We start from the raw sequence: 13,018 nt of genomic DNA on the forward strand, positions 1-13,018 counted from the left end.
CAAGCTTAGACGAGGAGGCCCACGTAGAAAAGGAAGCAAGCTTAGACGAGGAGGCCCACGTAGAAATGGAAGCAAGCTTAGACGAAGAGGTAGACGTAGAAATGGAAGCAAGCTTAGACGAAGAGGTAGACGTAGAAATGGAAGCAAGCAAGGCAGAAAACAGGGCAAAGGCAGAAGAGGAAGCAAACGCAAAGGACGCAACAAGAGTAGAAGAGGTGGTAAACGTAGAGGGAAATGGGGGATGGCATGGTTAAGGTAAAACAGGTCTGTCATAGCCTTAAACTCTGACAAGTAACCCAGTGAAGCTAGGAAGATCCTCTGAGAAACTGCATTATTTTTCCTTTTCATAGATTTAGTTGTTGTTTTTTATGCTAGCATAACTCTCATTTTTTGGCCTTTATAAACAAAATAACTTGCTTTCGAACTTGTCAGTGAGTTAATATGATCATGTCCCATGTGACCTGCTGTTTAAACCTTCAAGGAGCTGCCAGAAAATGTTGGTTTAAAAAAAAATACATTATATAAAATACATTTGAAAATAATAAAAAGAAACATGACACTAGAAATTTAAAGAATATGTCCACTTTAAGAATTTTACAACCTTTTACTGATTTAATGAGCTTTTGTGAAACATTCTTACAGATCTGTGGTAGGAGCAATCAACTTGAAACTTTTGCTTGAATCATGAATTGGAGTCACAAAACAGGGACTTTAAAGAGATTTGACTACTATTTCATTTAGTCAAAGATTAAACATTATCGAAACTTTAATGTTCTGCTCTTCCTGATTAAAGCTTGGCTTGGCATGCATTCTGGTCTCTGTGTCAATCATTTGGAAACTCCTGTGTTATGGTACTATTAGACTTGCTTTGATAAATAAAGGACTGCACAAGCTAGAACTTTCTGTATATCCTGAAACCAAATTCTCTGAACTATTACTCATGACATTTAAAGTTATGTGTTCAATGAACAGAATAGTGCATTGCATATAACATTTAGCCATTTTATACATGTTTTCTGTTAAAGCTATTTTATCAAAATATTACTCCTCAGTCACTACAGTTTGTACTGACATTACTGTTTCACTTTTTATTTCTTTTTTTAGATGGACATTGTTCAGGTGAAATAGGCCAGCTAATCAGTAAAAATGGATAGTCAGACTGCAATGTGATTCAAATGAATTGAATGTCTAAATGCTCTTGATTTAATAATTCTGCAGCATTGCATTTAAAATGCATTAAAGATTTAAATAAATAACACATTTTAAAAAACATGGGATATTTCAGGCCATTTAAAAAATGTCTATATTTTCTCTTTTTTGTCTTCTTTTTTGGTCTCTCTTGACAGTCTCTCTGTAAAGAGCTCTTATCTTCTTTTCTAACTAACTGTAGATTTGTCCCTTCTTTTGCTGACACCCTTTCTAGCTCCTTGTTGCTTTCTGAAATTCTTCTCCAATCTTTCTTCCTTTCTTTTAGACATATTGTCTGTAGTTACCAGTGTTGGGTAAGTTACTTTAAAATAGTAACTTAGTTACATTACTAGTTACTTCTCTCAAAAGTAACTCAGTTACTTCAAGTTACTCGTTACTTTCAAAGTAACTAGTTACTAGGGAAAGTAACTTTGGTTTTACTCAGAATTCTCTTGTTAATGTGTTGCTTCCATAACTTTGCCAGTCTTCTAGCTTGCTTACTTGCCACAGTGCACTGTGCCACCTACCAATAGAAAGGAAAAGATAATGTGCATATTTCCACGAGAGAAATCCCACGCCTGGACCGTCATTGACTGCTGCCATGATTCTAGCCTACGTCACAGCGTCATGTGCGCCTTTTACATCCAACACAAAAACTGCAGTCGTGGTGCTTTGATTGTACTCAGAACTCGGAAATTCTGCCTTCTGAATAGGAAGATGTAGGTAACACCAGACTGCAGATGAGCTGCATACAGGGCTGGACTGGGACAGAAAATTGGCCCGGGCATTTTGACTAGAGACCGGCCCACCATTATAGGAAAAATCATAAAGCCTTTGAATGAAAACAAACACTGTTGTGACAGTGATGTTCACTGTTCTGATGGTATATATGCATCAATCTATCAATCGTTTGTTGTAAGATTCAGATAATTATTTTTTAAAAGCGAGACATTTTAAATGAGAATAAGAAAGAAAAGTATTTCTTTGTGCCCCCCTCCCTGTTAATGCCCTACATGCCCCCCTGGCAACACTTTGCTAGACCCGCCCCTGCACAGTTACCAGCTGTCAGCTACCTAAAAAAGGATCCTGGTGTTATTTGTCTCTCAGAAACAGTTCATAACTTCAACTCATTCATGTCACCTAAAAGGTAAACCTGTTTCTCCATCACCTGTTCAGCTCTGATGATCCAGTAAGGACATCTCCTGGTTTCATCTTCATGTTTCCCTCTCACCAGATAACCAAACCATATCATGACCAGCAGCTTTACAGCTGTGGCTCCAGCAAACATCAGCTGATACTAGAAATTAATATTAAATAAATTCTAACAACAGCTGATCAAGCTTAAACGTGCTGCTGTTGTTTAGCGCGACATCCGCTGGTTTCCTCTTTCGGCGCAAAGTGAGCGATAAACAAACAAGAGAGCCGATCAGCTGATCATTGATCAGTTTCATGATTGAAGTAGAAACGGGAGAGGGAGGGGGGAGAATGAGAGAAGAAGAGGCAGCTGTGCAGCAAAGACACAGAATAACTCCAGCTTTGTGCCTTTTTCATTGTAGCTGAATTACGGGACAAACTGTTCCTTTTCACCTCAATAAGAAACGCGTAATATTTTCTCTGAATACCAGACGGGACGGTTGGCAACTCTAATAACTTATGAACAAAATAAAGTTCAACATCATTAACTTCATAGCACCACCCAGCTGTATAGAAACTCCGTCATGCTAGCTAGCACGCAGTACGGAAAAAGTCAGAATAACGAAAATAAACTCCACCTAAACTTGGTTCATATCTGACCCAGAGAGACTGCAGGTCATAACTTCTTACCTGAAGTTCAGTTCACACTTGGACCGGCGGCCGCCTCGGGTCTCTTTTCCTTCTGCGTCCCTTTCCTTCATCCACCTGCTGGCCTCCACCACTTGCTAATGTTACTGAATCTGTGGAAGCTCCGCGATAGCCACCACACGAAGTAACGAGTAACGAGCCTATCTAAATCCCAGTAACGAGTAACGCGTTCCTGATTTTGGCATAATAACTAGTTACCGTGCTCGTTACCACAATAATAACGTAGTTACTGTAACGCGTTACTTAATAACGCGTTAGTCCCAACACTGGTAGTTACTAGTTTAACTTTAGTTTGGTATATATTACATAAGCATGCCTGTTTCACCTTTTTCCCTTCTCAGTGAACATGGGCTCATATGTGCACGATTATGTTCATATGTGCATAATACTCCTATTTGTGCTTATGCACACACAAATGTAGAAATCTTTTCAAATCCACACTAATTCGCACTGTCAAAACATCTGATAAAACTCAGCATGTTGCTCCTTTTTAACATAAATCAATTGCTTCATTTTATCTGGTAAATTGGCCTTGTAACTGCAAATGATTTTTCACAATTTGTCTAGCAAAGTTTCTGATGTTCGCTTTAGGAGGCTTGGATGAAACGATACATGTCAAGCGCTGCCGTCGGAATCTGCAACTACAAGTCCCACAATGCCGTGTTGTACTGCAATTCATGTGACCACAAGAGCAAACATGGCGGAAGTAGACGCGATGAAGTCTCTGAGCAGCTTGTTAAATGGAATCGCACAGAAAGTGTATTACAACAACAGCGAGATCACAGAGGAGCTGCTGAAAAGCGAGCTCTACCCCGAGATGTCGCCAGACGAGTTCACAGCTTTGCACGACAAAATGAAAGGCCTTTTAAAGGTAATGCAACACGGCACCCTGCACTACTGATGATCCTGATGCTGAAGTGGCAGTCGAGACCAAGCAATTCTGCTCTTTTCACTAATATTCACTTCAGTTTAGGAGAAAGGGTTGCGTCTGCGTGATAGTGCATGCTTGTGCCCATGCAGAAATGCACAACACGCAAACAAACACACATCAATGAGAGGCACCGTGAGAATATCTGTTAAAACGCAACTCAGAACATTGTCCGAATGTTTCTCTCTTAAAAGAGCGGCCGAACGAAGAACTCTTCATTAACACATCTGTCAAATGAACTGTCTTTCTTTTGATGGATGAGTGTTGCCATGTTTGGACTCCCAGCATTTAAAGTCAGGACCTACTGATCCAGCTTTCTGTAGTTTCGATGCTATTTCAGTACTTTGGCCTTGGGTTGCTTCCAGTACAAGTGAAGCAATGATTGAGTCAAATGGGTTGTTTGCCTCATTGCCAGGAAGAAATTGGAAATTATTATTTTATGTACAAGGCAACATAAGGCTAACCTATGTTGGGGGTAGGGGATGTCAGCTCCTTAGTGTGTCAATGTGTGCGTGAATGGGTGAAAAAGAATAATCATAAAATAATAATTTCCAATTTGGATATGTAAAGCGCTTTGGGGTCCTTAGGGACTAGTAAAAGCGCAATATATACTAATGTGACACATTAGTATATGTGAGGGGGCAAACTCCTCAAGATGGGTGGTGACCATGGTGGACATTTAGAAGTCGGCCATCTTGGATACAACTTTTGTTTTTTCAATAGGAAGAGGGCCATGTGACACATCAAACCTATTGGTAATGTCACAAGAAAAACAATGGTGTGCTTGGTTTCAACGTAACTTGAAACCATCACTTTTGTTGCTCCAACACTCTTGGAGGGATCCATCCAATGTGGGTTAGTGTCAGACCAATAGCGGTGTTTTGTTTGTTAACTTCACCGTTCACATAAAAGTTTGCCTCATCACTGAACAAAATCTTCTGCATGAACTGAGGGTCCTGTTCCAATTTTTGTTTTGCCCATTCTGCAAATTCTGTGCGCCGATCTGGGTCATCCTCGTTGAGATGCTGCAGTAGCTGGAGTTTGTAAGGGTGCCATTTGTGAGTAGCTAATATCTGCCGAAGGGATGTTCGACTAATGCCACTCTCCAGTGACATGCGGCGAGTGCTACGCTGTGGGCTCTTGCTGAATGAAGCTAGGACAGCCACAAATGTTTCTTTATTAGTGACATTTTTCTTGCGTCCACATTTTGGCAAATCCAACACTGAACCAGTTTCACGAAACTTAGCAAGCAGTTTGCTAACTGTAGCATGGGAGATGTGTGGTCTCGTAGGGTGTCTTGCATTGAAATCTGCTGCAATGACCCGGTTACTGCGTTCACCAGATATCAACACAATTTCGATCCGCTCCTAACATGTTAACCTCTTCGACATGTCAATGGCTGTGAACAAAGAGAAACTTGTAAATAACTCATGAAAGAATAAAGTTACATTGAAACCAAGCACACCATTGTTTTTCTTGTGACATTACCAATAAGTTTGATGTGTCACATGGCCCTCTTCCTATTGAAAAAACAAAAGTTGTATCCAAGATGGCCGACTTCTTGTTATACTGACAGACAGAACCTAGAGAACAGTCTCTAGATGTGCAAAGCTGGTAGAGACAGACCCTAAAAGACTGGCAGCTGTAATTGCAGCAAAAGGTGGTTCTACAAAGTATTGACTCAGGGGGCTGAATAATTACGCACACCCCACTTTTCAGTTATTTATTTGTAAAAAATGTTTGGAATCATGTATGATTTTCGTTCCACTTCTCAAGTGTACACCACTTTGTGTTGGTCTTTCCTGTGGAATTCCAATAAAATTGATTCATGTTTGTGGCTGTAATGTGACAAAATGTGGAAAAGTTCAAGTTTGCAAGCCACTGTAACAGCCGTGATAAAATATCTCAAAAAATCTCATAAAAATGCTGTTTAAACAGACTTATTACTTATAACTTTACATGTTATTATGTCACTCTTTCTTTTTTCTTTTCCTCCTTTTCCTTCTATGTTTTTATCAATGGAGTTTTGTTTGACTAGTGTCTTTAAATACATTTAATGTTTTTACTCCATGCTAGGCAGAAATATTCCATTAAATAACAGCTTAACACATTGTTTTCAAATAAAATAGCTAAATCCTGACTGGACTGTCTTAAATTTGAAAGAATTTAAAACATGTATTATTATTTTTGTAATGTTTAAGGTAAGGGTGACAAACCATTTACTGGTTTGTAATTTTTCCACTGGTTCTTCTCTTTTGTCAATAGGGGGCAGCACTAACATGAATATCCTACTCAGTACCTACAATGCCCAAAATATTTTTTTTTTTTTGTTGTGGAGGAGTTGGGGGTTTTTTTGGAAACAAATGAAGTGCCTGTGAAATGTATTTTTCGGGGCAGATTTGCCCAAACAGGGAAAATACAAATGTCAAAAGTACAGACTGTCTGAATGTATAGAAAGACCGAATACACTGTCCAGTTAAAATGCACCCAAACTTACTTTATTCTTACTTTGGTTACATGGGGCTTCCAAATAAATGTCATGGGGAAAATACTTCTTGTTTTGGAAACAGTAAAGGTAAAAAGAAAGTACACACTCTTTAAGTTCTAATTTTATATCAAGTCATAATAAAAAATAAACCGGTCCTTAAAAAGTCTTAAAATGAAGCAAAGTATTTATTAATATTAGTAGTATTATTTAAGTATTAAAGTAAACTGCTTGCCTTTTCATAAAAGTCACCACACGACACTGCTGTAGCGATATGATTACAAGACATTAGAGCTCCAGGTTTGTGTTGAATTTCATCGTCCTCTTTTCTGCATCTCTCAGTCCATCGCCACAGCAGACATGGACCATGCCCAGCTGGAGGCCTTCCTCACAGCTAAGACCAAGAAACAAGGTGGTGGTGGCTTGAGCGCTGAACAGGCCGCTGCACTCTCTCGTTTCTGGAAGAGCCAACGAGTTCGAGTTAAGGAAAGTTTGGTGGCTCATAGCCGCTGGGAGCCCAGCCTCAGGGGCCTTTCCTGGAGAGTGGATCTCCAGGCTGCAGCCAGCAGACGGGGAACAGCTCACAGCGGCCCAGTCGCCCTGGTGGAGCTCGAGCTCGGCAGAACAGGACAAGTAAGCTATAGTTCCAGTTTCTTTTTTTTTTTTCTTTGACGCAAACTATCATTCTTAGCTTCCAAGGATGTAGTGAGGTGCTAATTTACGTTCGCCTGTTTTCATTTTTGTTAAAAATAAATGTGCCACCATAATTAAAACTATAAAGTATCCTAAATGACTTTTCTAATAGTACAATCCCATTATCTCCAAAAGTTAATTCTGTTCATCTGGACAAAGCGTTTTCAGTGGGAGAAACGTTTCGTCACTCATCCAAGGGACTTCTTCAGTCTCAGCTGACTGCAGGTTTCCCCAACCTTATAAACAAATTCTCATGACCACTGATCAAAGCCCACTGATCAATGGCCATGAGTACCATTTACAGAGAGTTGGAGAATGGCTGCAATCACAGCATTGTAAGATGGTGAAAGATGTATCCCTAGTGGGCTGGTTTCATGCATCAAGACATACAATCACATTAGAAAGACCAAAACTTTTATATATGCCGATTAATTATGCTTCAGGATTTGAGTTTGTGGATGTTTGACAGTATTTTCTCAAAGCAGAGCTGGAGTACAAATGATCATATTTTGAAAATGACATTAGCTCAAGGGGAAAAGTGAGGGCTATAATATGTTACAAAGGACTGAAACACTATTAAGATACCTTTAGTAGCCTGAAATCATTAGAGATATAAATATAGGTATACTGAGTCTCAGACGCCACACAGAAAGACTCTAGACTGGATTCAAACCCAGGAACTTCTTGTCGTGGGGTATGGTACTAACCACCGCACCGCTTCTTTACTGCAGCACTCCACACATTTATGAGTTTATTGCTAGCAGTTCAAATGGACATGTAAGCGCATTTACACATCATAAAGCCAGAGGAGAGTCATGAATTGTTTTGGCCTTTCGATATGGGTGGGACGTAACTATACTCTGTCCAGTAGAGTTTGACAGCAATAGCTTTGTCATTTACTGTTATGCAACATCAACTCTAAGTACCCATTTATGATTTGACTGATATCCATTCCATAACTGGTTCTGTAACCTTTGGGGTGAAACGGAGAGGCCATTATGGAACTAACCTCATGGTGGTGTCATTCTGTCTAATTAACTACGGCTGAAAGAGCAGGTTTCAGTGTGGCCGTACTTTAGTGAGCCTCAGTCCCATGAGAGGTTTAAATTTACTCTGTGCCCTGAACAGTTTTAGAGCTGAAAAAAAGTTCTGTAAAATTGGTAATATTAGCTTACTTTTGTAGTGTATTCAAATGTATATTCAGATTTAGGAGAAGGAGCATTGCCTTCTTTAAATTTTGGATCACTGTTGGATATTTGCTTTTTAAACAATTCAATATTGTAATAATAGAAAAAAAATCCCCAAATCTATACTGCCACAGGCACTTCTACCTCTACATAAAGAGACTGTAAAGAATTTAAAAGTTGGATCATGTCTATGGCTTTGATTTTTTTGCCTCTGATTGGTTTAAGCTGTTGTTGCTTTGTGAAGAAATCCATTTGTCAGTAAAAGTCATAGGAAATCACATTTACGTTGCTATGAGCCCACATGACCATAGCAACGTGTGTGTGTGTAATCAGCAATGTCCAGACTACCAGGATTTCTGGTCCTCTGAGTTTCTGCAACATATACATTATATACTGCATGTATATAATGAAGTATATACATGCAGCTGCATTTTTACGTGCAGCTATGATTCTTCTACCTGCAAGAACTATTACTGTTTTATCATGAAGTACCCTTGTAGTTCTAGTTCTTGTCACATTTGGAACCAAACTAGGTATGCTATATGTCCTCATGGATGTACAGACTGCAGTCAAATAATTGCTTTAGCACCATACAAAGCTGATATTAATTTGTAGAGTTGATGCTGGTGTCATTTCCTATGACTTGCTGTCTGATTTAGAATGCATAATGACCTGACAGGAAGTGGCTCAGTCAACCATGGTGTAAATGCCAAAGCCTGCATGACTGTTTTTCATGTATTTTGGATACAGAATGAAACATAGTTTAAGATGACTTAATGTGCTGTACCGCTGAGCAGCTGCTGACACTGAGGAGTCTATTCTTTTTGGTGTATTTTTTTCTGCAGGTTCCTAAGCTCAGAGAAAGCAGATCGGCAGACCAGAGCAGCACATACTCTCAATGTGCACAATGCCACTGAACTACTGTTCAGCAGTATTATTGCACCATTCAAGTCAATTTAAATGTAGCTAATAAAAGCTCAAAGGCTGAGGAAGAAGGTGGAGGAGACTGGTAACTGGTGAAATGAATTGCTAAGGTGTCTTTCAAGTCTTGAATCCCAGAAAAGGCCTAATGATAGGATGCCCATCATCACTGCAGAATCCCCTGTTTTTCTTCAGCTTCACACTAGGAATTAAACCAAAGTTTTTCTATTTTTATCCGCAATCACTGAATGATGTGCAGGGAATATTATATTGCTTCCTTCAGTAATTATTTATTGATTAAGAAGTAGACTGAATCATTGTTTTGGAAAATAATATTTAAATTCTTTTTGGAAATATCGTTAGTTGCTGACCCATTATGTTCAATCCGTTCACCGGCCTCTAACACCTCTGTTCTTTTGTCTTTCTCAGGACTCAGAGTTTGTGTGTCTGGAGTTTGATGAAACCAAAGTCAATCAAGTGTTGAAGAAGATGGCTGACATCCAGGAGAGCATCGACAGAATTGTTCACACTACCTGAAAGTACTTCCTGAAAGTTTATCTCAAACAGCAGAGACAGAAAGATAACTGTGACTAAGAGTGCTATGTTGAGGCAAAGTTTTTCCACTTGCTCACAGATTTATCAGAAATGAAAGTGGTGTGTACGTGTACAGATATACACACCACTATCAATTCTAGTAGATAATACTTGTGGTTGTCCTCTGAGAATAAGTGGTCATTAAAGAAGAACTATTCCTCTTTTTGCAATATAGTTTGCAAAGCTTTGGGATTCTGGGATTATGAGAAATAAGAAATGCGATGAAACTAAAGTGAACAAAAGCAATGTATTACAATATAATTGTAGATATTGTAAAACTAAATAAGAAGTATCCCACGTGTAATTGTTTTTTTATTATTATTAAAAGGGACAGAAAGATTAAGTTGTTTGTTTGTTTTTTTTGTTTGTTTTTACTATTAATATTTTTTTAATCTCTATCTCCTTCAGCATCACCTTCATGGCCATGGTGTTGGATAAAACTGTGTTTAAACTACATATGAAGTAATAATTGGAAACTCTTTCAACTATCTACAGCCTGACAAAACTAAATCAGAAATGTGCAAATTTCATTAGCCAGATTCAGGTATCAAATTAGGGTATTATTACATTCAGTTGTTTGTATGAACATGCTAACTGTATCTGGTAGCAAGGAGCATATTTCCCAAACAGTAATTAGCTAAAAAAAAATCACAACTAATGCTAATCGTGACATCTTCAGTTAAAATGACTAAAGTAGAGTTTTAATTCATGTAAAATAAATTACATGGGGTGTATCCTACCAGTGACCGGACAAAGCTGGACTGAAAGACAGCACAGAGGCACTAATCATGGCAGCACAGGAACAAGCTCTGAGCACAAGATCAATAGAGGCTGGGGTCTATCACACCAGGCAAGACCCCAGGTGCAGGCTGTGTAAAGATGCACGTGAGACAATCCAGCACATAACAGCAGGGTGCAAGATGCTAGCAGGCAAGGCATACATGGAACGCCATAATCTAGTGGGCGGCATAGTGTACAGGAACATCTGTGGGACTTCCAGGTACAGACGGACAAAAATGGTGGTGGGTAACCAACTGGACGTAGTAGTGGTAGACAAGCAAAGGAAGACGGCCGTAGTGATGGATGTAGCGATACCGAACGACAGCAACATCAGGAAGAAGGAACATGAGAAGCTGGAGAAGTACCAGGGTCTCAGAGAAGATATGGAAGGTGAAGATAACAGTGGTCCCAGTGGTAATCGGAGCACTAGGTGCAGTGACCCCTGAGCTCCCAGGCCTCTGGTAGAGGACCCAAGCTTGAAGAACAAAGACTAATATATATATATATATACACACACACACACAAACACGGATAGTAATCAGACTCTTATCATATGATGTTAGATAAGCACAGAACAGTCCAAAGGTAAAGGAGGAAGTCTATGTTACACAGATAAGCACTGCACAATTTATTTATTTTTTTCCTCAAGCAAATAAAAGAAGTTTAGGTTACTTTAAGGCAGTGGTAATAAACTTCAGCCCCGTACATTCTTGGTGTTTCATTAACTCTTAAGAGGGAAAAAAACCTTCAGAATGTCAGTGCTTGATTTCCAGTGGCACATCAAAACTGTAATACAATAATACAAATCTTAATGCAGGGATAAGGAGAAAAGACTGTTCGTTTCATTTGGTGTGTTTAAAATAACAACGTCATGCTGCAATTCAACCTTTGGTACAGTACTTAATATAGTTTTATACATATTTAAATGTAAACCTGGAGACCTTACATCTTCAAAGATGGTTAATGCATGTAACATTAAATCATTATACTTCTCTGATGTCTTTTGACCTTTCATTTAGTCCTAAACAGTGTTCTTGACATTATACTAATGTTGCTGCTGCAACTCATGTAGTTCTGTAGGATGGATCTGAGACAGCATAAAAGAAGTCTTAACTTGATTCTTCATCTTGCATCAGTCCTTAATCTTCAGATGTAATTATTGTGTTTTTAACTGCAGTAACACCAAAAAGCTAGCATTCACATTTTCACAGCAACCATCTCTAGACAATCCATAGTTTGGAGAAAGGCTAGTAAGACTACTAAAAGTCCAACTTAGTATGTTTAAAACAAACAAAGAAAAAACATGAAGTGGCCTGGAGAATGATTTTTACCAAGTGGTTATTATCCTGATAATAAATGTGAACTGGTGAAATAGTCTGGTTTTTTGACTGACATGACATTATAACAGTATAAAGTAGCTTTAAAGCAATTCATACTGTATATAGTATTTTGGAAGATTCTTTCAAAAATGTCTCGAGGATCCCTAAACCAAAGATAGAGATGGCCAAAACAAAGATTTTTTTTTTATATATATATATGTATGTATGTATGTATGTATGTATGTATGTATGTGTGTGTGTGTGTGTGTGTGTCTGTTTTGCCAGACTTGGGCTCAGAACAGCAACCAACAACCAGTGGTGAATCAAATTTTTTGTCGAGGGTAAGCACGGCCTAAACTTGTTTGATTTTTGATTTGCATACGCTTTTGTTTCCATCCACATTTCCCAAATGCAAATTTCTCTCATATTCCCGGCTCTGAAACATTTTAAGTACTAACTGAACTGCCGGATAGTCTGTTGAGCCCGAAGCCTCTATCCAGCCTCTTGAGCGCGCTCTTGAAATTAGGGAGGAGTCACTACCCGCAACACACAGGAAGGACGGACGCTTCTAGTATTAGCCTTGTTCAGGATGGTACAAAGGAGATATTTGCGAGGTTTGATCATCTCTGATAATTTACGAAGCGTCCGATTCGCACATTTTAAAGGGGATTCTGGACCGCCGAGATGTCTAAAACGCGTTCCCTCCGCAGGATGAGGAAGGTGCAGGTGCCGAAGTAGTAGCCTGACGATCAGAGCTATAGATAGAGCGAATCTGAAAGGTATGTGTGTTACTCATTTAAATAGCTGCCAGAAATTTCCAGTCTTATGCGACATGAGAGGACAGCTGTGCGCTCTTCAAGTGAATGTCTGCCGTCTAAAAGTAGGAATTAAAATAAAAGTGTCGTGAACTTTTCTTTTTGTTTTCTTTTGGTTTGTGCATTTTTGTTTTTTTTGAGCAGTGATCCTATAAAACATAGGTGGACAGATGTGTTTAAAAATTTGCACATTATGGTCATTCTCAACAGATCACAAGTTCTACAGGGAGTGCAGAATTATTAGGCAAGTTGTATTTTTGAGGAAT

The 13,018-nt window shown here is 38.9% G+C and overlaps 2 protein-coding genes and 1 long non-coding RNA gene across 3 annotated transcripts in view; all 3 read left to right on the forward strand.

Annotated features, from left to right (window-relative positions):
* LOC121815789 lies at positions 1-809 on the forward strand. Its single transcript, XR_006055362.1, has 2 exons — positions 1-89; positions 126-809. It is a non-coding gene; the product is annotated as an uncharacterized LOC121815789 (long non-coding RNA).
* Positions 810-3,689: 2,880 nt separating this feature from the next.
* Positions 3,690-10,177, forward strand: commd1 (copper metabolism (Murr1) domain containing 1). The gene is made up of 3 exons (XM_005941218.3): positions 3,690-3,901; positions 6,786-7,076; positions 9,674-10,177. Exons 1-3 carry the CDS (start codon positions 3,728-3,730, stop codon positions 9,779-9,781), a joined length of 573 nt encoding a protein of 190 aa, XP_005941280.1. The 5' UTR covers positions 3,690-3,727; the 3' UTR covers positions 9,782-10,177.
* A 2,064-nt stretch (positions 10,178-12,241) lies between these two features.
* LOC102292120 (N-acetyllactosaminide beta-1,3-N-acetylglucosaminyltransferase 2) overlaps positions 12,242-13,018 on the forward strand; it is an 8,886-nt gene continuing 8,109 nt past the window's right edge. Inside the window, exon 1 of the mRNA XM_005941220.2 lies at positions 12,242-12,716. The gene's annotated coding sequence lies outside the window, so the exon portion shown is untranslated. The remainder of the gene's footprint in view (positions 12,717-13,018) is intronic.

This window comes from Haplochromis burtoni, unplaced genomic scaffold (genome assembly GCF_018398535.1).
Source record: "Haplochromis burtoni strain Fernald_Lab_line unplaced genomic scaffold, NCSU_Asbu1 Contig_303, whole genome shotgun sequence".
In the NCBI taxonomy this organism is placed as follows: domain Eukaryota; kingdom Metazoa; phylum Chordata; class Actinopteri; order Cichliformes; family Cichlidae; genus Haplochromis; species Haplochromis burtoni.

What these genes read in the sequence shown, in the direction of transcription:
- commd1 (XM_005941218.3), top strand. Translation starts at nt 3,728, where the DNA reads ATGGCGGAAGTAGACGCGATGAAGTCTCTGAGCAGCTTGTTAAATGGA. An exon ending in AAATGAAAGGCCTTTTAAAG is followed by an intron (nt 3,902 to 6,785) that starts GTAATGCAACAC and finishes TGCATCTCTCAG; the next exon opens with TCCATCGCCACAGCAGACAT. An exon ending in AGCTCGGCAGAACAGGACAA is followed by an intron (nt 7,077 to 9,673) that starts GTAAGCTATAGT and finishes TGTCTTTCTCAG; the next exon opens with GACTCAGAGTTTGTGTGTCT.